The sequence below is a fragment of the Lutzomyia longipalpis genome, chromosome 1 (assembly GCF_024334085.1).
Source record: "Lutzomyia longipalpis isolate SR_M1_2022 chromosome 1, ASM2433408v1".
NCBI classification, from domain to species: domain Eukaryota; kingdom Metazoa; phylum Arthropoda; class Insecta; order Diptera; family Psychodidae; genus Lutzomyia; species Lutzomyia longipalpis.
In genome coordinates this window covers 45315034-45339994 of record NC_074707.1, presented here as the reverse complement: position 1 = coordinate 45339994, position 24961 = coordinate 45315034, and the positions used below count along the sequence as shown (strand labels likewise).

Below are 24961 nucleotides of genomic sequence, written 5' to 3'. Positions count from 1 at the left end.
AAGCTGGCCGAAAAGAGCTGGATAAAGAGGACATCGTTACAACGCAAATATGTGACTTATAAAATGTGCTATTAAGCACAATTTGAACCCGAACTTAGGGAATCGAATTTTACGACGATTTGAGCCTCCCTTATTTTTAAAAAATCGTTCTAAATTTGAAACCAAGTTTAAAAACTTCAAACAGATATATTTAGGTACGTCTATAATACGCGAAATGTTTAAAAGCTATAGTTTATTGCCTAAAAAGTAATATTTGTGCATCAAAAATATAGACGAATCTTAACAAATAAACCGAATATTGGCGAATCAATCGAATCTAGGCGAATAATCTGAATCTTGGCGAATCATCCGAATTTTTAGCGAATAATCCGAAGATTTTCATTCAGATAAACACCCCTTGGGGCAGGGGCATGGAGAGCTAAAAATCGTAAAAGAAAAATCGTTTTGAAGAATTTTGAATTAATGAACGATTAGCTAATTTTTAAAGTTTTCACAACCCACACTGCGCCTTCGGATCACACACATACAGAATGCCCCTTTTGCTGGCCGCATACTGTTCGCAAGTGGCAAATTTGTCGATGCTCAAAATTCTACCTACCCTCCGAAGTCCGCATATGTCTAGGGTAAATCCCTTTCGTACCCAGGTAGCCTTCTCTGTCCGCAAGTGTCGTCAAATCAGCCAAGTCCGCAAGTGCGTTTTCCGCAAGTGCCGAGGAGCCGTTTGGTGTACAACATGAGAAAGATGGTTCATTTCATATACATAGGGGTGCCTATAGAAATTCTTGATTTCCTCGTAAATATTATATCAGAGTGTTAAATGCTGCTTCTGCAAAACGTCTGCCCGGGGTTGGTGGGTTGTTGCGGAAGGAAGATGAAGGTAAAGAAGAAAAAAAACCATTTACAGCGTTATTTCAAGTCAAACGCCTTTTTCTCATACTCCGTGTGTACTTTCTCTTTTTTTTTAAAGCGTTACTTTCTATGCCACACGAATTCACCCCCATCCCTTCCTCTTCTCACGAGGAATCTCTCTCTTTTTCGCCCAACCATGATTTCTTAGTGGAGGAAGGCTCCTGTATGGAACTGAAAATGGGGTGTATATATGGCAAAAGCAATTCATAATTTTCCCATTTTAACGATATGATAACCCAAACATTGACGTCACAACAGGAAATGTGACTGTTTATTATTTTTCACCATGAACAGCGTATATGGTGGTACTTTTTACCATCTTTCACAGGATCTTCATGGGGTTGATAACATAAAAATTTTTTTAGGTATATAATAAGTAAAGGAATGCTTTTGACACACTAAACATTACAAACTCACATACATTATATACCTACATAATATACATTATACGAGCATATGTATTGTATATTGAGCCGCAATTGAACTTCCCTTTTTCGATGTCAGCACAAAAGCTCTTTCTAAAGAGTTTTCAAATCACAAATTGGTGTGGTAAAAGTAAAAAGAAAATGGTAAAACTTCAAGTTTACGATTTACAAGAAAACTTTACAAATCTCTCTATAAAAATTCGATTTGGAGGAGTTTTGTGAAATTGACAGGAATTACATTGAATTGTAAGTGCAAAAGCTCCCAAAGCTCTCACATGTCTGCTTAGCTACCTATATGTTTATAGCTTTCATGAGGTTTATGTAATTTTTGTCTTAAAGCTCATTTGGTGGGAATACATTCTCCTAAAAGTTTTCCATTTAAATTTACTTTTTGTGTAATTTCTTCATTTTTTTTTCTACAGATTTTCCCAACTCTTTACAATCTTTTACAAAACAATAAAAAGGTTTTTCCATGGAAAGGAAAATGCTCCATAACTGTAGGTACTGTTGTTTAACGCATTGGAAATACTTACTATTGTGTTCTATTTGTGGATACGCTATGTAGGTGGGAAAACTATGTGCAAAATCTAGGGCAGTGTTTGAATACCACTTCACATGCACAATCGTTGCTAGTCCATCCAAATGGAAATTCAATAATATTAAAGCGTTATGTTGTGTGGGGGTGGGAAAAAAAGCGAAGTGCAAATCATTCTATTTCCATATAGAAAATTGTTAAGTAGGTATGTTAAGGGAGTACGTGGTGCGAAGGTTGTTTTGTATATATGCAACAGTTTGTGGTTGTGCGGCTTAAGAACCGCCGCCAAATGTGGGAGGAGATGCATGACAAAATCTATATAAGCAGGTGTAGGTGAGGAATTTAACATGAAATAACTGAAAGAAGGCTTTTGTGTATTTGTCACCCAAAAGAGGAAATTCCGTCACATTTCAACGTCTTATTTAACAATTTTCTTGCACCTCCCTCGCTTTCAGTGGCATTTCTTGGGAAAAGCGGATTTTCAAAAAAAGAGTGAATCGCATGAGAGACTTAGATGTTATTTCATGCTGCCATATACTCCCTGAAGGACTGTCAAATCAAGGATAAGAGGAAAAAAGTCACACAGCTCAGAAACTTCATGGAGAGAGGATGTGCTTTTCAAAGCTTAATTGTTGAGCAGATTTTTCGTTAAAATTGTTGTAAAAGAGAGAAGATTATTTGAAATAAATACTAATTTTAAGCTAATTGTACGATAATACGATTAAAATTCTTTGTTAAATTAAGAAAATTCTCTAAGCCAATGAATGAGTCACAATTTATACCTTACAAGCTATGTGCAACATGCTGTAATTTTCAAATTCTACCACAACCTGCATTTTCAGCATAATTTTAAACATTGCATCCACATACGAGGTATAAAGATAAACGTGTTGTAGTAATATTCACTATTAAAATGAGATGAGTGCAATGATTTGGTTATCTGACGATGAGCACCGCATGTGGAATGATATTATACGAGAAGGAAGGAGCAAAAGCTTATCGGAATACATTGGGTATCTTCGCCCATCCTCTCTATCTCCACAATGTAACCTTATATTTCCGGACAAGAGGGGGAAAATTGAGTGAAAGCAGCAGAACAAGTACACTATCATCTCGTACCACCCTACCCTATCATCCTGAAGATGACGCACATTATGCAAATTCTAGCACGATGTTGCCGGAATATCAGCTGCAAAGCTTTTCTTACCACCCAAACTGTGGAAAATGCCTCTAAAGCCTTCCCCGCACTACACTATAATGCGAATCGAGCTTTACACACATTGTTGTTTATTGGAAAGTTAACGAATATAATGCAAAAGATGAGGCAAAACCGGCAAAACATAATCAAACCCTCAAGAGATAAAAATTTTCCAGCAGAATTTTCGAAATTTCTTCAAGGATAAAATAATTCAAAGTTATCTCACGTTTTATCAACTTATAATGTAATTTCAAGAAAAAAAAATCGCCTCAAATACTTATTCTTCAATTTGGCTTAAATGTATCTGAATTTATCTAATCTAATTTAAAAAATGATCTAAAAGAAAACCTTAAAATAAATAAATTGAGCTTCTTCCAATTCTATTAAAATATTATTTTTTAAAAACAAAACTTTAATCTTATTCACTCACAATCATCTATCAGAATCATCAATTACTCCCCCACCCCCAAAATTCTTGGTGTGAGAATCCCAAAATCCATCACGAATAGGGAGATGTTGGGAATTCTTCTTTGATACGCAAACCCTCCCCCGCCCATAAAAATTGTACATTAGACAAATATTTGAGTTGCTTCTTGTGAAGCTGTTTTTCATCAACACAGGAGGGGGTGGTTTTTATCTGGTAACGCATTGGGGGGTGAAATGCGGTGTGTGTGAAGTAGAAGCCATATCCTACCTCTGTGTGGCCACATGAAACCACACCATTGCCGAATAATGATTAAAATCCCCTCGGATAAGGAAAGTACTTGATGGTGTCTGCGTGATTTTCTCCGTGAAGCAATGTAATTGCAAATGAGGTCACCTTTTATGGACACAACCCATGGATCTCCAGTGTATTGTTCACAGCGAGTGAATTATCTCATAGAATTAGATAAAATGTCAATTCTCTCCGTAATTGAACATTAAACTTTAATCATAACCCAGGGAGAGGGCGAGAGACTCGTGTGTCAGTTGCACGCAATTCTTAAGAGCCATTATACCCCGCATGGAATGTTATAAAATTTCTCCTGCAACCCTCTTCAAAATTGTCTATAACTTGATGACAAGATAATGAGAATGTGATATTTATGTTAAGATTATGAAAATTTGCAGGAAATCAGAATTGTTCATTAAACTTATATACGTTAAGTAGTTTATCAATTTTTATGAGAAAACTTTCTCAGCACATTTATTTTTTGATTTTTTTTTTATCAATTTGAATCTGAGTTAAAATCGATAATTCTTTGCCATTGCTAAGGCTGTAGTCAAACAGAAAATCAATTGTATCAATTTGCTACTTGCCTGGTGTTAGATAAATTTAATTTATTGAACACGATTGATCAATTTTCCCCAAACCAAAATTCAACTATCTAACCTTAATGATGTTTGCGTGGATTTATTTTGGGGAAATTATTTCTAAAATAATCTCAACTTCTTCATGTTGGTAGAGAACAATATATTAAATACTTTTCTTCCTTCGTGTCTCTCAGCAATTATTGTCTCTAATCACTTTTTTTTTGTATGAAAGTCCTATTTCGGATGGAAAAATTATTTTGTAAATATAAAGGAAAATTCCTCAAATACCTCCTCATAATGAGAGGTATTTATATACAATGGATATTCTGCATTCTTTCATTAAATTCTGCTAGGTATACTCAAAACCAAATTCATGCAAAAAGGCAAAGCTTTTGAAGCGCTCTCTCTCTCTGAAGGATGGTAGAACGTGGAGAAGATGGGAGTTGTGGATTTTGGTGGAATTTTCCTTTAAGTGGAAATCCTTAAAGCTCCTTCTCTATGCGAAAGATCCATTAAATCGTCATTTGTCGTTGTACAACTCATACATATATACATCCTACTTCTTCCTTTTTTGTGCTTGCCCAAAATCCAACACCGTATACAGAGCTTTTAAGAGTACTTTGTGGAGAAAGCACACACACACCTTGTATTGATTTCTCTCAATTGCATTGAGTCACTTTCAGTGTGAACATGCGGTGTCAAAGGGGGCAAGGAGATGAATGGGGGTTTGAGAGGGGAAAGGTGGGTGTGTGTAAATCTTCCTGACTGAGAACAGGATATATAAAGTATTTGGAAACCCATCTTCTGCTTAAAGAACTCCACTGCGCTGTGTATTATATATCCCTTGAGGTGAAAAGTCACAATATTGTGGCGAAATCAACCTCGCTAGTTTAGTATTATTTACTACAACAATACCTATGTACATTGCTTTCTGCTGATTTGTAACACTAAATGACATCGACTCATGGAAAATGTGTGGTTTACCATTTCATTTCATAACCGATTGGAAGAGGCTTATCGGGTTATAAGGGTGATGTGACCTGACCTTATGATTGGACAACGCTGTAACCTTTTAATTATTATCAGAGAATGATATCGCTATATGATAGTCCTAATACTTCAACATTATCCTTACGATTCACTTTTCCAAACGAAATTAGTTAAATTTAACATGTTGTTTTATGATCCTTAAGGTGCTAGAAATGCCTGATTGCCTTTGTTAGAATAGAAATCGGAAAATTTGTTCATTCCATCCCAGTAAAACATCTAGGTCCACAGTGGATCCACAATGCGGAACTACAAATACACCACCGTGGACCCAGATCCTGGAGTAATTTTTTTTTGGGTTTTCGTGCATTTTAAACTTTTTTTCAGTTATAACTAAACTTAAAAGTGCTAATTAACTATTAGTACAATAAATAAAAGACTTAGAATTTCATAAAAACCATTTTTATATTTTTATTATTCATATTAATTCGCATACATTCTTATTTACATAAAAATACATGTAACAGCTACAACAATTTCAACGTAACATTTTTTTTACTCTCCAACTTTTAATAATAGGTATGTACTACAAATAAATTATTTTAATAATTTTTAAAACAGAATTATAAATTGTTTTTTTTTTCAAAAAACGTCAGTCATGGGGTAAAATATCAAATTGCGTTTATAAAATACCTTTTCATAATCTGAACATGGAAAAAAAATTAGATAGAAATGATGAGTACATAGTGATATGAGGATACTAGGGTAAAATGGTGAATCAAAAAAAATTATTTACAAAAAAGTAAATAGTTATAGTTGGGGCAAAACGTAAATGTATGAGGGTTCGGGAAATGGCATGAAAATAAAATTTCCCGTTATGATAGAAAAATCTCGTGTTAGACAACATTGTAAGCAAGAACATTTCCATATAATCCTAAAAAAATAACTTTTTAACCTAGATTCCTCTACAAGGTTGAATTCTTACAAATACATAATGAAAATTAAGAAAATAATCAAATTTATGTATTAAAACATTAAAAGTAATTCTTAGGTTGCGCCCTCGCAAAAAATCAATTTATGTTTTAAAGGTTTTTCTTAACAAAAAATAGTTTTTATAACAGAAAGTTCCCTTGCCAAAAATCAATTTATGTTTTAAAGATTTTTCTTAACAAAAAATAGTTTTTTTAAAAAGAAAGTGCCCTTGCCAAAAATCAATTTATGTATTAAAAGTAATTCTTAACAAAAGTTAGTCTTTCAATTAGTTTGCGCCCTCGCAAAAAAATCAATTTATGTTTTAAAGGTTTTTCTTAACAAAAAATAGTTTTTTTAAACAGAAAGTTCCCTTGATAAAAATCAATTTATGTATTTAAAGTAATTTTTAACAAAAGTTAGTCTTTCAATTAGTTTGCGCCCTCGCAAAAAATCAATTTATGTTTTAAAGGTTTTTCTTAACAAAAAATAGTTTTTTTAAACAGAAAGTGACCTTGCCAAAAATCAATTTATGTTTTAAAGGTTTTTCTTAACAAAAAATAGTTTTTTTAAACAGAAAGTGACCTTGCCAAAAATCAATTTATGTTTTAAAGGTTTTTCTTAACAAAAAATAGTTTTTCAATTAGTTTACGCCCTTGAAAAAATCAATTTATGTTTTAAAGATTTTTCTTAACAAAAAATAGTTTTTTTAAACAGAAAGTTCCCTTGATAAAAATCAATTTATGTATTTAAAGTAATTTTTAACAAAAGTTAGTCTTTCAATTAGTTTGCGCCCTCGCAAAAAATCAATTTATGTTTTAAAGATTTTTCTTAACAAAAAATAGTTTTTTTAAAAAGAAAGTGCCCTTGCCAAAAATCAATTTATGTATTAAAAGTAATTCTTAACAAAAGTTAGTCTTTCAATTAGTTTGCGCCCTCGCAAAAAAATCAATTTATGTTTTAAAGGTTTTTCTTAACAAAAAATAGTTTTTTTAAACAGAAAGTTCCCTTGATAAAAATCAATTTATGTATTTAAAGTAATTTTTAACAAAAGTTAGTCTTTCAATTAGTTTGCGCCCTCGCAAAAAATCAATTTATGTTTTAAAGGTTTTTCTTAACAAAAAATAGTTTTTTTAAACAGAAAGTTCCCTTGATAAAAATCAATTTATGTATTTAAAGTAATTTTTAACAAAAGTTAGTCTTTCAATTAGTTTGCGCCCTCGCAAAAAATCAATTTATGTTTTAAAGGTTTTTCTTAACAAAAAATAGTTTTTTTAAACAGAAAGTGACCTTGCCAAAAATCAATTTATGTTTTAAAGGTTTTTCTTAACAAAAAATAGTTTTTCAATTAGTTTACGCCCTTGAAAAAATCAATTTATGTTTTAAAGATTTTTCTTAACAAAAAATAGTTTTTTTAAACAGAAAGTTCCCTTGATAAAAATCAATTTATGTATTTAAAGTAATTTTTAACAAAAGTTAGTCTTTCAATTAGTTTGCGCCCTCGCAAAAAATCAATTTATGTTTTAAAGATTTTTCTTAACAAAAAATAGTTTTTTTAAAAAGAAAGTGCCCTTGCCAAAAATCAATTTATGTATTAAAAGTAATTCTTAACAAAAGTTAGTCTTTCAATTAGTTTGCGCCCTCGCAAAAAAATCAATTTATGTTTTAAAGGTTTTTCTTAACAAAAAATAGTTTTTTTAAACAGAAAGTTCCCTTGATAAAAATCAATTTATGTATTTAAAGTAATTTTTAACAAAAGTTAGTCTTTCAATTAGTTTGCGCCCTCGCAAAAAATCAATTTATGTTTTAAAGATTTTTCTTAACAAAAAATAGTTTTTTTAAACAGAAAGTTCCCTTGATAAAAATCAATTTATGTATTTAAAGTAATTTTTAACAAAAGTTAGTCTTTCAATTAGTTTGCGCCCTCGCAAAAAATCAATTTATGTTTTAAAGATTTTTCTTAACAAAAAATAGTTTTTTTAAACAGAAAGTTCCCTTGATAAAAATCAATTTATGTATTTAAAGTAATTTTTAACAAAAGTTAGTCTTTCAATTAGTTTGCGCCCTCGCAAAAAATCAATTTATGTTTTAAAGATTTTTCTTAACAAAAAATAGTTTTTTTAAACAGAAAGTTCCCTTGATAAAAATCAATTTATGTATTTAAAGTAATTTTTAACAAAAGTTAGTCTTTCAATTAGTTTGCGCCCTCGCAAAAAATCAATTTATGTTTTAAAGGTTTTTCTTAACAAAAAATAGTTTTTTTAAACAGAAAGTTCCCTTGATAAAAATCAATTTATGTATTTAAAGTAATTTTTAACAAAAGTTAGTCTTTCAATTAGTTTGCGCCCTCGCAAAAAATCAATTTATGTTTTAAAGGTTTTTCTTAACAAAAAATAGTTTTTTTAAAAAGAAAGTGCCCTTGCCAAAAATCAATTTATGTATTAAAAGTAATTCTTAACAAAAGTTAGTCTTTCAATTAGTTTGCGCCCTCGCAAAAAAATCAATTTATGTTTTAAAGGTTTTTCTTAACAAAAAATAGTTTTTTTAAACAGAAAGTTCCCTTGATAAAAATCAATTTATGTATTTAAAGTAATTTTTAACAAAAGTTAGTCTTTCAATTAGTTTGCGCCCTCGCAAAAAATCAATTTATGTTTTAAAGATTTTTCTTAACAAAAAATAGTTTTTTTAAACAGAAAGTTCCCTTGATAAAAATCAATTTATGTATTTAAAGTAATTTTTAACAAAAGTTAGTCTTTCAATTAGTTTGCGCCCTCGCAAAAAATCAATTTATGTTTTAAAGGTTTTTCTTAACAAAAAATAGTTTTTTTAAACAGAAAGTTCCCTTGATAAAAATCAATTTATGTATTTAAAGTAATTTTTAACAAAAGTTAGTCTTTCAATTAGTTTGCGCCCTCGCAAAAAATCAATTTATGTTTTAAAGGTTTTTCTTAACAAAAAATAGTTTTTTTAAACAGAAAGTTCCCTTGATAAAAATCAATTTATGTATTTAAAGTAATTTTTAACAAAAGTTAGTCTTTCAATTAGTTTGCGCCCTCGCAAAAAATCAATTTATGTTTTAAAGATTTTTCTTAACAAAAAATAGTTTTTTTAAACAGAAAGTTCCCTTGATAAAAATCAATTTATGTATTTAAAGTAATTTTTAACAAAAGTTAGTCTTTCAATTAGTTTGCGCCCTCGCAAAAAAATCAATTTATGTTTTAAAGGTTTTTCTTAACAAAAAATAGTTTTTTTTAAACAGAAAGTTCCCTTGATAAAAATCAATTTATGTATTTAAAGTAATTTTTAACAAAAGTTAGTCTTTCAATTAGTTTGCGCCCTCGCAAAAAATCAATTTATGTTTTAAAGGTTTTTCTTAACAAAAAATAGTTTTTTTAAACAGAAAGTGACCTTGCCAAAAATCAATTTATGTTTTAAAGCTTTTTCTTAACAAAAAATAGTTTTTCAATTAGTTTACGCCCTTGAAAAAATCAATTTATGTTTTAAAGATTTTTCTTAACAAAAAATAGTTTTTTTTTAAACAGAAAGTTCCCTTGCCAAAAATCAATTTATGTTTTAAAGGTTTTTCTTAACAAAAAATAGTTTTTCAATTAGTTTACGCCCTTGAAAAAATCAATTTATGTTTTAAAGATTTTTCTTAACAAAAAATAGTTTTTTTTAAACAGAAAGTGACCTTGCCAAAAATCAATTTATGTATTTAAAGGTTTTTCTTAACAAAAAATAGTTTTTTTAAACAGAAAGTGACCTTGCCAAAAATCAATTTATGTTTTAAAGGTTTTTCTTAACAAAAAATAGTTTTTCAATTAGTTTACGCCCTTGAAAAAATCAATTTATGTTTTAAAGATTTTTCTTAACAAAAAATAGTTTTTTTAAACAGAAAGTGACCTTGCCAAAAATCAATTTATGTTTTAAAGCTTTTTCTTAACAAAAAATAGTTTTTCAATTAGTTTACGCCCTTGAAAAAATCAATTTATGTTTTAAAGATTTTTCTTAACAAAAAATAGTTTTTTTAAACAGAAAGTTCCCTTGCCAAAAATCAATTTATGTTTTAAAGGTTTTTCTTAACAAAAAATAGTTTTTCAATTAGTTTACGCCCTTGAAAAAATCAATTTATGTTTTAAAGATTTTTCTTAACAAAAAATAGTTTTTTTTAAACAGAAAGTGACCTTGCCAAAAATCAATTTATGTTTTAAAGGTTTTTCTTAACAAAAAATAGTTTTTTTAAACAGAAAGTGACCTTGCCAAAAATCAATTTATGTTTTAAAGGTTTTTCTTAACAAAAAATAGTTTTTCAATTAGTTTACGCCCTTGAAAAAATCAATTTATGTTTTAAAGATTTTTCTTAACAAAAAATAGTTTTTTTAAACAGAAAGTGACCTTGCCAAAAATCAATTTATGTTTTAAAGCTTTTTCTTAACAAAAAATAGTTTTTCAATTAGTTTACGCCCTTGAAAAAATCAATTTATGTTTTAAAGATTTTTCTTAACAAAAAATAGTTTTTTTAAACAGAAAGTTCCCTTGCCAAAAATCAATTTATGTTTTAAAGGTTTTTCTTAACAAAAAATAGTTTTTCAATTAGTTTACGCCCTTGAAAAAATCAATTTATGTTTTAAAGATTTTTCTTAACAAAAAATAGTTTTTTTTAAACAGAAAGTGACCTTGCCAAAAATCAATTTATGTTTTAAAGGTTTTTCTTAACAAAAAATAGTTTTTTTAAACAGAAAGTGACCTTGCCAAAAATCAATTTATGTTTTAAAGGTTTTTCTTAACAAAAAATAGTTTTTCAATTAGTTTACGCCCTTGAAAAAATCAATTTATGTTTTAAAGATTTTTCTTAACAAAAAATAGTTTTTTTAAACAGAAAGTGACCTTGCCAAAAATCAATTTATGTTTTAAAGCTTTTTCTTAACAAAAAATAGTTTTTCAATTAGTTTACGCCCTTGAAAAAATCAATTTATGTTTTAAAGATTTTTCTTAACAAAAAATAGTTTTTTTAAACAGAAAGTTCCCTTGCCAAAAATCAATTTATGTTTTAAAGGTTTTTCTTAACAAAAAATAGTTTTTCAATTAGTTTACGCCCTTGAAAAAATCAATTTATGTTTTAAAGATTTTTCTTAACAAAAAATAGTTTTTTTTAAACAGAAAGTGACCTTGCCAAAAATCAATTTATGTTTTAAAGGTTTTTCTTAACAAAAAATAGTTTTTTTAAACAGAAAGTGACCTTGCCAAAAATCAATTTATGTTTTAAAGGTTTTTCTTAACAAAAAATAGTTTTTCAATTAGTTTACGCCCTTGAAAAAATCAATTTATGTTTTAAAGATTTTTCTTAACAAAAAATAGTTTTTTTAAACAGAAAGTGACCTTGCCAAAAATCAATTTATGTTTTAAAGGTTTTTCTTAACAAAAAATAGTTTTTCAATTAGTTTACGCCCTTGAAAAAATCAATTTATGTTTTAAAGATTTTTCTTAACAAAAAATAGTTTTTTTAAACAGAAAGTTCCCTTGATAAAAATCAATTTATGTTTTAAAGGTTTTTCTTAACAAAAAATAGTTTTTTTAAACAGAAAGTGACCTTGCCAAAAATCAATTTATGTTTTAAAGATTTTTCTTAACAAAAAATAGTTTTTTTTAAACATAAAGTGCCCTTGCCAAAAATCAATTTATGTTTTTAAAGTAATTCTTAACAACAAAAGATTTAATTTTGTGTTAAGGGTAATTCCAGTTGCTGGCTGGTGCATCCTTAACGGCGCTCACGAACTTCGTAGTAATTGATGAGATCATTGATGAGGAAGACAATCCTAAGGCCGGGTTCACTATTATAAAGGGATGCGCAGCACATGGCTCTGCAAAAATGTAGATGAATTGAGGCAGTCATAGATGGACATGATGGTGTCAATCCGTAGACATTCCTGAATTCTGCATTATTCCCGAAAGTTATCCCTCTATGAGTTGAAAGTCATCGTCGGTTTTAGAGTTCACCTAAAGAAGGAGAAATTATGTTTTTCGTATTGAAAATTTTAAGATTTCGTTGCTTTAATTAAGTGTTTTTTGTATGAACACTTTTTTTCAATCTCGCCCCTAGATAATAATGATGGGAAATCATTTTGGGTAGTCAAATAAGGTATATTTCCTAAGCTTTAGACGTATTTTTGTATATTTTTTCGCATCTATCGTTCTCGTGATATACATAGTACATCACCCGGAAAAACATATTTTGACTTTTGACGAATTTTTTGAAAGTATCTTCTCTAATTTTTTCTGCTTATTCCAAGAGTTGCTATATAACGCAAAATATTATTTAGTTTTTGAAATATTTTATAACATTCAGAATTTTCCACAATTTAACTCCCGGCTAAAACTCATCAAAAATGTTAAGAGATTATATTTTTATTGAAATTTCGCATCCTATTTGCAAAATATCCTTTTCTACATTGAATGGGAATCTAGAATAACTATAGAGACTAAAAAAATCACCCCGGACAGTGAAAAAATCAAACAATTTTAACAAAGTGACTGCTGCGGGGGTTACGGTGGAATGGACACATATTTTTTCTTAATCTTTCTGAATTTTCAGTAAAATATAACATACTGAAACCTTTTATTGATGTCAAGTATAAGACCATAGAAAATTAAAAGAATGATAATTCTAATCATCCGGAAGGCGCTTTGGACTTTGACGGCCGTACAACTTTAAATAAAAAAAAAACCCTTCCGGGAGTGAATCTAGTAGAAGTATAAGATTTAAGCTTTCTGGTATGGACTTTGTTTAAATTTTATCATCTTTTTTTATGAAAATATAGCACGAAAATAAATAATAAAACGCAAAACAAGCTGATTAATTTTTACTCACCATGAATGAACATAACCTCATTCCGGCATTTTCCAAGCCCCCGGTAGCTTTGTTTTTTTGCGTTTCTTTGCGCAAAATCACGTTTCCGGGTAGACCATTTAGGACTCTGGAACACGAAGGGTATTCCCGGAGCCCCCCTCTGGGTTGTTTTCATGTGCTAAATCTCCTAAAAAATGAAAGGAAACATTGAAGACATTAGAATTTTGCAGTACTTATATTTTGCATAATTTTATCAAATTTACCTGAAAACAGCTATGTACGGCAACATTTACACATTGGGGCTCTTTCGGGAGGCTACCTGCATCTCTCACACTATAAAATAACACGGAATGCACGGAGATGCAAAAAATGCGTTCAGAACTTTCCAGAATGTTGAAACTTATAAAGACGTCAAAGAATAACACTGATAAAAATTGAAAATACACTGCAAAAAATTTCACTATTTTTGACAAAAATTGCGCGTTTTCTTTCGTATAAATTAAAGAAAGTGATCACTACTCTCACCGGAAGTGACCACAAATTTTTTTTTTATCTTTTAAAAAGAAGATGACGCAATGTTTCCGGGAAAATTTCAAAACTTTTCCCGCCGATACCCAGAATGACCAGGAGATGACAGTTCTGCGATCAGATCTGAAGTTTCTTGGCCACTTTGGCATTAAAAAGTGGCGGAAGCAATGTTCCCGGAAAGATTTTTTCAAAAATTCCCACAGATTCCCAAAATGGTCAGGAGATGAAAGTTCTGGGCTCATATCTGAAGTCTCTTGGCCACTTTGGCCTTAAAAAGTGGAGGAAACAATGTTCCCGGAAAGATTTTTTCAAAAATTCCCACGGATACCCAGAATGACCAGGAGATGAAAGTTCTGGGCTCATATCTGAAGTCTCTTGGCCACTTTGACCTTAAAAAGTGGAGGAAACAATGTTCCCGGAAAGATTTTTTCAAAAATTCCCACGGATACCCAGAATGACCAGGAGATGACAGTTCTGCGATCAGATCTGAAGTCTCTTGGCCACTTTGGCATTAAAAAGTGGCGGAAGCAATGTTCCCGGAAAGATTTTTTAAAAAATTCCCACAGATTCCCAAAATGGTCAGGAGATGACAGTTCTGTGATCAGATCTGAAGTCTCTTGGCTACTTTGGCATTAAAAAGTGGCGGAAGCAATGTTCCCGGAAAGATTTTTTCAAAAATTCCCACAGATTCCCAAAATGGTCAGGAGATGAAAGTTCTGGGCTCATATCTGAAGTCTCTTGGCCACTTTGGCCTTAAAAAGTGGAGGAAACAATGTTCCCGGAAAGATTTTTTCAAAAATTCCCACGGATACCCAGAATGACCAGGAGATGAAAGTTCTGGGCTCATATCTGAAGTCTCTTGGCCACTTTGACCTTAAAAAGTGGAGGAAACAATGTTCCCGGAAAGATTTTTTCAAAAATTCCCACGGATACCCAGAATGACCAGGAGATGACAGTTCTGGGCTCATATCTGAAGTCTCTTGGCCACTTTGACCTTAAAAAGTGGAGGAAACAATGTTCCCGGAAAGATTTTTTCAAAAATTCCCACGGATACCCAGAATGACCAGGAGATGACAGTTCTGCGATCAGATCTGAAGTCTCTTGGCCACTTTGGCCTTAAAAAGTGGAGGAAACAATGTTCCCGGAAAGATTTTTTAAAAAATTCCCACAGATTCCCAAAATGGTCAGGAGATGACAGTTCTGTGATCAGATCTGAAGTCTCTTGGCTACTTTGGCATTAAAAAGTGGCGGAAGCAATGTTCCCGGAAAGATTTTTTCAAAAATTCCCACAGATTCCCAAAATGGTCAGGAGATGAAAGTTCTGGGCTCATATCTGAAGTCTCTTGGCCACTTTGGCCTTAAAAAGTGGAGGAAACAATGTTCCCGGAAAGATTTTTTCAAAAATTCCCACGGATACCCAGAATGACCAGGAGATGAAAGTTCTGGGCTCATATCTGAAGTCTCTTGGCCACTTTGACCTTAAAAAGTGGAGGAAACAATGTTCCCGGAAAGATTTTTTCAAAAATTCCCACGGATACCCAGAATGACCAGGAGATGACAGTTCTGCGATCAGATCTGAAGTCTCTTGGCCACTTTGGCATTAAAAAGTGGCGGAAGCAATGTTCCCGGAAAGATTTTTTAAAAAATTCCCACAGATTCCCAAAATGGTCAGGAGATGAAAGTTCTGGGATCATATCTGAAGTCTCTTGGCCACTTTGGCATTAAAAAGTGGCGGAAGCAATGTTCCCGGAAAGATTTTTTTAAAAAATTCCCACAGATTCCCAGAATGACCAGGAGATGACAGTTCTGCGATCAGATCTGAAGTCTCTTGGCCACTTTGGCCTTAAAAAGTGGAGGAAACAATGTTCCCGGAAAGATTTTTTCAAAAATTCCCACGGATACCCAAAATTTTTGGGCCAAATTGTTAAAAATAAATGCAGACCCTAGTCAGACTGTGGAGTTACAGTGGATTTAGGATGTGCATTTTTAAATCCAGGATCTGGATCCACGGTGATGTATTTGTAGTTCCGCATTCTGTATTCACGGTGGACTTTGGAAATAAGACTACTGTGGATATACTGTGCACCCACTGTGGAGTTACTGCAGGAAATACGCCCACTGTGCAGCTACAGTGGACGCACTCCACACCCTGGAGTACTTGTGGACTCCACAGCCCACTTTACTGGGATCCATGTTAAAAAGATCCAAAAATTAATGAAAATTAAGAAGCGACTGAGAAGAACGTCAGACAATCCCTTCTGATTCTACAAGAATTTAGGAAATTAAAAGAAATATTGTAAAATCCTCTTTTTGAAACGATAAAAAAATGTAGTAAGTGTACAGAAGGAAAAATCTCAATTCTCAACCCATCTCAATCACTCAACGAATGATCGAGCGCGCTCCACAAGAAAATTACCAATGTTGTAGCGTGTAATGCATGATTAATTGTTAGGATTGCTGGGTGGTGTGTGGTGTCTGCAAAAGACGAGGAAATTGAATTGAGGTGTGTGTGCCACAGCGTGTGAAGAAGCCAAAGTAATTTTTGTTGCGTTGACGAAGCTTCCAGGAAAAGTTTAATCAACTTTTTATCCCATCCTCCTCCTCCCCCATCGATTTCCCTTCCCAAGGAGATTTTTCTTTCTCTGATATTTAAGTACTAATCACATTAAGGTGCTTGTAGGGAGATTAGGGGAGGGGATTTAGAAGATATTGTGGGGATGGTGGTATCTTGTGAAATTCATCTTTGAGCGTTTTACTTATTTAGATTATTAATCGATAAATTTCGATATGTTTAAGCTACTGATGCTGCGAGAAGACATAATATATGTACATACATACAACAACCCAACATAAAATGACGGGAAATGAGCCACGATGCATGGAAATGACTGGAAGGTTGTGATTTTAGGGGAATGAGTGCGGGAGGATGGTTTGTAAAATGTAAACAGGTGGAAATCAGTGGATTACACGCATTGAAAATGCGGGGGGTTTGGTACAAACGCGCTGTGATTTAATCACATCGCCAGACATCCGTGTGACGGGGATGAAATTATGGGCTGTGATGCCAAAAATATCTCCTATGTAAAATCAATAAAATTCAAACCAAAAAAGGTGGTGAGAGAGCTTTGTGTGCGAGCGTGAGATTTGAGGTCGATAGGGGGATGAGTGAATTTCCTATTGGATGGATTATTATCATTGTCCGGAGAGGAAAGCTCTTATCACAAGACTTTCGATGACTTTTATTGCTTCACAGCACGTTATTCCGCCATTTATTACATACAGTATTATACATAGTATTGAAATAGACAGCAGCGTGTATATGTATGCTGAGGATGCTATGAAGAATGCCAAAGGCAAAGGTTTGGCAACAAGGAGTAGAATAAGAATTCAGGAGACAGATTTATTGGTAGGTTTTCGTTAATCATTTCTTGATTAACCATTTCTTACCATCACACACACTTTATTGTTAGCTTTTACCCCCGTCCCCCCCATCACCCCAAACCGACAAAATTCCCCCATCGCATATCCCCAAACATCCATACGATTGAAGACGTATCGAATCATACCCATAAAAGTCAATGAAGAGAAACAACAAGGTCGTCGAAGGAAGTTTTCTTCTTCATTTGCTTTTGCCCACTTCAGCAACTTGAAGGGAGGGATGGAAGCAATAAATGTTTTTTTGGGAAGAAGTAATTGCTTTTCATCCTTCTTCCACTGCACCATGCCATGTCTCTATGGGATGATGTCAGCGGGACATCACACAAGTAAGGAGGGAATAACCACAGGTGCTGACTGAATGAAATGAAGAAAATGGGAAGTTTACATTTGTGATGCAAGAAAAGTTATGCAATTGAAAAAGAAGCATTTGAAACGTTCTCTTTTCTCAATTTCTCTCTATATGTATTCTAATATAGCATAACTTCTCAAAGTAGGTATCTGTATCTTTCACCGCCTATTCTATGTTTTATTTATCAATTTAAATAATTGCGCATACCAACTAACTTTGTACATAAATAATGCTGCTTTGTGAGAACTAAAGAACTATTTATTGTGGAAGAGTTATTTTCTTGAACTAAAGTAATGGTAAAGGACAGTGAAGGATGGTCTTCTACGTCTTATAAAACAAAATTATTTTCTTCTAAATATGTCCCTTGAATATCTAATTCCATCCATGGCTAATTCAGTAGATAGGTACGCAGTATTACAACATAGGATGTATTTTAGATGAGAGTCCCTGTGCACTGTACGGGGTACAAGAACATAAAATGCAATGACGAACTTTATCCATAATTATCATCTTTTACAACCAAAGTCTTCCACTTCACCTTAACTTGAGTTTGTTAGGATCTTAAGAAGGGTTCATAAAAACAACTCACTACCCTACTACCAATTTACCTTTTGCATTATTGTCTTCATCTCTCACTCTGTGTGACTCATGCTATATACAAAATTTCATTAAACTTCTTCTTCAGCCTAGCACACACATTACCCAGTGTAGAAGGGCAATGTAAGAGATACTCTAACAGGTGCCACAAGACCCCATTTGATTTTATCAGACAGATACAATTGTGAAGAAGACAGAGAAATATGAAAGTGCATCACAACTTTTCCTGAACTATTTCACCTACCTCTGCCTTCGCGCCTTTCCCAGCATACAAAGCTCGTTGTGGGAATACAGGACATAAAGTTGCACTTGTGTGTAAAATTGTTTAATAAAGTTCCCATCATAACTTTCACTATAAATTCAGTTTACTTCAACTGCGTGTATATACATATTTGTGTTACCTACATATGTATATAAATTGCCACAATGTACACAGTTTTACAATACATAAACTGCATATGTGGAAAATAAAGCAGTATAGTTAAAGAAAATCCCACATAATGACAAGTTACAATACGATCGATTTGTTCTGCAGAATAAATAGATTTTCCCTACAATTCACTCCATTTTTTTCGTGTAATGTACTCACACTCCTCAAAGTTTTTTGATGTTGTTGGAAACACAATTTATTAATTCTTGATTGCTTTCGAGACGTGCGAAAAAATTCCCAGGGGATGTGGGGACAGATAATAATTTCTTTTTCGTTGATTTTTTTGTTCGCTACATATTTTAGATTAAATTTCCCTTTGAGATAAAAAGATAAGCTGTCCATTATAAGTTTCTTAGTCAATTAAAAAGTTTATTATATTGAGGGAAAATTGTTAATTTTCATACCATCGAAAATAACATGTTGAGATTTTGCCTGTTTTTTTCTTCTTTTAGCTGTGATTCTTTCGAAGAAAAGAATAGCACAGCTTCTGTGTCCACTCTAAAACTCAAGGTCGTCGGATCGGGCTCAAACTTGGTATGAGCACGAATTAGGGTCCCCACATTCCAAAAAACGTATGCGCCGAAAAACTTTTCCGGCCGTCCGTCCGGCCGTCCGGCCGTCCGGCCGTCCGGCCGTCCGGCCGTAGTTTGGAGCTCAATTACAAGAGAACGGTAATAGATAGAGACTTGCGGTCAACGGCAAAGTTCAATTATCGACTGGAAGTCGTCCAACTATGATATCAAATTCAGCCCCCCACCCCTGCATCCGCCATTTTGAATTTTTTTCAATTTTGTTTTTGCTATATCTCAGCCTCTATTATAGCTAGAGGTCTGAAATTTTAATATGTTGTAGGGGCCCTTAAGACCTTTTCAACGATACTTCATTTCCAAAAATCGGACAAGCGGTTTAGCAAATATAGAGTTCTATCGTAAGTGGGCTATAACTCCTAAACCGCTTGACCGATTTGGACCAAACCGGTTTTGAATGAAAGATCTCAATGAGGTCTACAATTATCTATACATAGGAACTTTCAAAAGTTACCGCTAGAGGGCCTACAATCAAAAACAAAATTTTCGATGAGTTTTCGACCAGTTTTCGATTAATATCTCAAAAACTGGACGATAGATTTCGATTAAATTTTAGTATGTTATAGGTGATAGGCACACCTTTTAACCAAAAAAAAATTAAAAAAATTTATGTCGTGGTTTCAGAGATATAGACCAAAACAGGTTTCCATATGTACCGATTGTTGTAATATTGCCTTATATCGGCTTAACGGTACTTGATAAAGACTTTTCGATTGAAGTTTCATCAGGTATAGTGGGCATGACCTATCAGATTTTACTAATTTCAAAATTCAAAATGGCCGCCTTCTGCCTTTTTGCTACATCAACAATTACTTTTACCTATTCACATATATTTTAAACAAACTAATTGGCGCCCCGCGAAGCGGGGCGCCTTTTTTATACATAAAAAATATAAAAATATAAAAATATATAAATATACATATATAAGTACAATGATGGTCCAGCAGAGTAAAGGGAATGTACTGGTAAGTTTCACTTACGGGCTGTGATTCTTCCTTCAGATGACAGTCCAAGTGTGGTGAAAATTGAGGTGGATAAATTTTTAGGAATGGCTTTCTCACGCATCGAATCACAGCCAACGCGTTAAAATTCTGGGGAAGGGCTTACTCATGCGCGTTGGCTGTGATTCGTTGCGTGAGAAAGCCATTCCTAAAAATTTATCCACCTCAATTTTCACCACACTTGGACTGTCATCTGAAGGAAGAATCACAGCCCGTAAGTGAAACTTACCAGTACATTCCCTTTACTCTGCTGGACCATCATTGTACTTATATATGTATATTTATATATTTTTATATTTTTATATTTTTTATGTATAAAAAAGGCGCCCCGCTTCGCGGGGCGCCAATTAGTTTTTCACTGAAGAAGATGTTTTTTTTTATGTACAGCGTCCTTATTCATAACTTTTTGTGCTGATTTATTGCAATTTAATAAAATTAAAGGTTAATGTACCTTGACAGAAAAAAATCAACTAGTGAACGTATAAAGTGTATCTCCTCAAGAATAATCCCATCCAGGCATGAAAACTCCTAAATTTTGTATTTCCTTGTCACCTCTGAATCCCAGAAAAATAATATTCTTTCGTTATCTCTGTAACTCAATCCTTGATGTAACAAATTACATTTATGTGAAAAATCAGATGGTCGTCATTTTGACTCTATATATGCTCCCACGATATATGGTGAGATTTCTCATCGTTTCCCTTTTAGAGCCCACCATTCCACCCCCTTAAAAAACTCATCCACTCAATTTAACAATGAAATGGTTGTATCAATGCCAGAAAAATGACACGGTATCGATTTTTATAGCACACGACATCTCAACTCGCCCCCGGGAGAAAAAGGGATTTTCCTACATATAAAGCTTTGAGCATACCCCCGGCATTTGGGATATACTTTCACAGACAACCTTTTCCACATATCTCCCATCCTTCAGTCAGAGTGTATTTCCTCTCATTCCTGAAATGTTTTCAATTATATGTGAATGTTCCTGATATGACGACATTTTTAGAGAACCAGAAAAAGTCTGTAAATTCACCTATGTACATTCTATGCAAATTATGTATAGGTATATAGCTGGAAGAAGATCCTCCACACACACAAGATAATTAAATTCTAATCATTAATCAATCTTCATCCTTATTAACTTTCCAATTTGCATTGGACAAACATCTGTAATTCCGCACACACCTATCTAAATTCTAAATTCACGCTAGAGTGCAATTTGAAAGGACAACCACATATAAATTTTCAAGTATTAATTCCGCATGGTCTATTGATTATTATGAATTCCGTGTGTTATCGTACACCGTGAGGGGACATAAGGTATAGGTATAACGTGTGAAGTGATTAGTCGTAGACAGTGTGAAGTAGGGGGTTGCATGTTGTGTGGAATTAATAACAGATGAATTGAACACTCACCATTGTGAAATAAAGTCGGGATTTATGGAATAAATGGGAGCCGTTCGATTGACGTAGTCCGTGGCATTGACACCCGCAGCAACAGCCTCCAGAACAAGGTTTCCCGTGTCCATTCTGCACACCGCTTTTGCACTTCTGCCTTTCCAATATGGATTTTAATCCCCCACCACCAATCGGTGACACTTCCTCTGGCCAAAAGTCGATGTCTCACACTCCAACACCTAATTCCACATCCTCAATCACATGTCATCTGATGCACCATGAGGTAGTCATAGTGATTTCTCTGCAATACAAAAAAATAAATAAATTAGAAAAATTCTTCAGCACTCTTCAAATTTGCTGAAAAAAGAGTTCAAAATGAATCCAAAATAAATCCCCCAACGAAAATGCATTTTCCATATTGATTAAATACAACCAGAGTCGTGTAAAAAGTTTATGCTAAATGAGAGAATCACACTAAATGAACTTTTACTCTGCTATGTATGTTAATGAAATTGTCTATAGTACCCATTCAGATAGAGATTTGCACATAAAACTTTTCAGTGTATGAAAGGGTTTTTCAATTAAATTCTACGAATTGCAAAAGAAGTGTTGTTGCTACTATTTCGCATCTCTACAGAAGATTTAACAGAAATAATTTGTTTCATTTTGATTAATTTTAATCATTTTTGGGAATTTTACTTCAAGCTCTGCTTGTAAATTCTTTACAATTCAATCATCCTGAGAATCTTGGGAATTTTTTAATTAATTAAACAAGAAAGTCTTTGAATATTCAAACTACATTATATTCTTGGTCTGGCATTTGATTAAGAACTAAACCAACGATAGAGTTACTTAGAATCAATTGTTTGATTATATTTATGATAGATTTCAATTCAAAGTCCTGGTTTAGCACTTTGCAGCACACAACGAACAGGAGTTGAAGGAAGAATAAACTTCGGTTGCAAACCTGTTGAGTGCATTTTGTTGTAAAATCTGGGTTATGACTTTCCCAACTTAAATTTTAATACCATCTCCCCATACTACGTGGGGATTCAGTGCCAATGTTTTAGGTCACAGTTTGTATTATAAATTCTAATTGTATTGCCACCCTCATGGTATGGTGAGGGGGTAGACTATTTAAATTAGTTTCATATAGAAAATTGTCATACATTCTCACTTTCCTCACCATGTTGGTAGGTACCTATCTCTTGCTCTCTCTCTTCATCTCTACTGCATAAATATATAGTACACATAGGGAGGAAAATTTATAAAAAATATACATAGCATAGCATAGGGATGAAAATGTTGCCATTAATTTGCCTACATCCAAAGCATCTGGACGTGCTAGGTGGGTAAAAAAAATTATCACACACTGTGAGGAAGGATGAAAAAGAAGCCCATCGGTGAGATAGTCTGGCGTTGACATTATACCATCAAGTAAATTAGGTACGATGACCAACGTGTGGTTGGGTGGTATCACCCACAGAATGGATGACATTCCCACCCAGTGTGTGACCTCTCAATAGAATGTCACCCTTTTGCTACCACGAGACTCCTCTTTAGCCATGGGATGGCCAATTTGTACGTACGAGTGCCCCAGGATATTTAGGGGTGTGATGATTAAGCCGAAGCAAAACGCTTGGGTGCATCAAATTTAATTTATTCCCAAGTTTAGCTAAAGGGAGCTCTGTGTCTATGTGGGGGAATTTCATACAATCTGGGGGTAAATTACTCGATCCTTATTCAATTTGCACATTAATACGATCCAGTAGAAAGAAAAGAGATAAGGATGAGATATATAGATAGCATGGTTTGAGGTAGTAAAAATATTTTCTCATCCCTTCAGCTGTTTCAATTCTTTTTTTTTTTTAACTTCACTGCAGGAAAGTGTCTGACATTCTGGCAAGCGAAATACTCCATAATGTCATAAGAATTTAAAATGAAATTCACATACAACATACCTACATATATGTATGTATTACAAGTGTTGCGGAAAATGTATATATTTGCATGAATTTTGCATTTCAAGGAAATCGATTTGCAAAAAAAAATCTATATTTGATTTCGAAATTAGATTTAATATTTCATATCTCATTTTGCATAATGTGAAGATTTTTTTTACACATTTTTCCAATATGTCAGTAAAAATTTTATTTGCCAACGAATTGCTGACTAAGTTGCAAATCGGTGATGTAGGTCATACTATATGTGTGGACCGTATTGAATGTATAAGAATTCAGAATGTAACGTATTTTACAAAATTTTCTTTCTAATTGAATTGAAATCGTATTTTTTGCAGATGGAATCTGCTACCACAGAGAATTGATAAGATTACAACAATTGAGTGTGTTTCTCTTTGAATTTTTTTCTTTTTGGAAAATTCTTTCATATTTATTCTCACGGAAAGACATTCCTTCGCACTGTGAGAAATTATGTTAATTTTTGTGAAGATTTCGTGGAAGAAGGAGGTCTTCCCCCAACCACCATTCATTCAGCAAGTTGAATACAATCGAAATTCACAAGTAGAAAGAGGATGACTCTTCGGGGGACAGATGTTTCCATGGATGCTGGAGGGAAATATGAATATTTTATCACGTCATTTTCACTCCACGAAAAACCCTCTGTAATTGCTATGAAAAGAGATTATGATTAAAATTGGTTTCGCCGTGAGCAGAAAAGAATGTTCCGCGGAATGATTCCTTCGCCATCCTTCCACCCAGTGAAAACTCATTCAACTTGTGAGCTTTGTAATTAAAATTCGTCACCCTCGCCCATCAAAAAGCCCCAAGAAGATGTTTGGCCACACTTAGAGAAGCTTCTCATCATCATCCTCTCCTCAATATTCACCCTTCCACCTCCCGCGCACCAATTGCCAGGAGTTGAGGCTTGCCACCCTGTGCACGAAAGGATTCACCACAATTTTCACCCTCAACTCACCTCCTCTACGTCTCAAGAGGACGAGAGGATAAGATTAAAGATTAATGGAAAATGTTATCAAGTAACTGGTGGCTATATACACAGATAAGATGAAATTCTGGACGCTCCTTATTTTCTTGAAAATTATGAAAAACATTTTTAATATTTTAGTGACACACTAAGAACTTTCTCCAACACTTCAGATTCTACCTTGGATTTTTGAAAAGATTATTAAATATTTGAAATGAAAGGGGAGAAAACTTTCATTATAAAGAATATAATTTTCCACAGCCAGAACATTCCTATCCTTTCTTATGTTCCTTTGGAAATCTAAAGCTTGCAGAGATTTTTATAAGATTATATTGAGGTGTTGCTCACGTTTTTTTCACATAGTTGTGTAGCTAATATGTATCTACAAACATATACAATGTTGAATTTCTCAGACATCTTACTTTTCTTTTTTTTTCTTTAACCAACCCCAAACTTCATTTATGTTGTATGTAATGACATTACGTTGCAAAAAAAAATATGAAGTAAAAATGTCGTAAATG

The 24961-nt window shown here is 33.0% G+C and overlaps 1 protein-coding gene and 1 long non-coding RNA gene across 4 annotated transcripts in view; both read right to left on the bottom strand.

Moving 5' to 3' along the window:
- LOC129787735 (muscarinic acetylcholine receptor M1) overlaps window positions 1-24961 on the bottom strand; it is a 64938-nt gene that overhangs the window by 11256 nt on the left and 28721 nt on the right. For both annotated transcript variants that reach the window (XM_055823484.1, XM_055823485.1), the window contains exon 2: window positions 21513-21795. In XM_055823484.1, the coding sequence (XP_055679459.1) occupies window positions 21513-21625 (113 nt within the window). In that variant the 5' untranslated portion in view covers window positions 21626-21795. The remainder of the gene's footprint in view (window positions 1-21512; window positions 21796-24961) is intronic.
- On the bottom strand, window positions 5794-13541 carry LOC129787737 (uncharacterized). 2 transcript variants are annotated; one of them, XR_008750256.1, is made up of 4 exons: window positions 13427-13541; window positions 13185-13350; window positions 10080-12313; window positions 5794-9440 (listed from the first exon to the last, which is right to left on the bottom strand). It is a non-coding gene; the product is annotated as an uncharacterized LOC129787737 (long non-coding RNA). The 2 variants fall into 2 exon arrangements; XR_008750255.1 differs by lacking the exon at window positions 5794-9440 and adding an exon at window positions 9580-10007.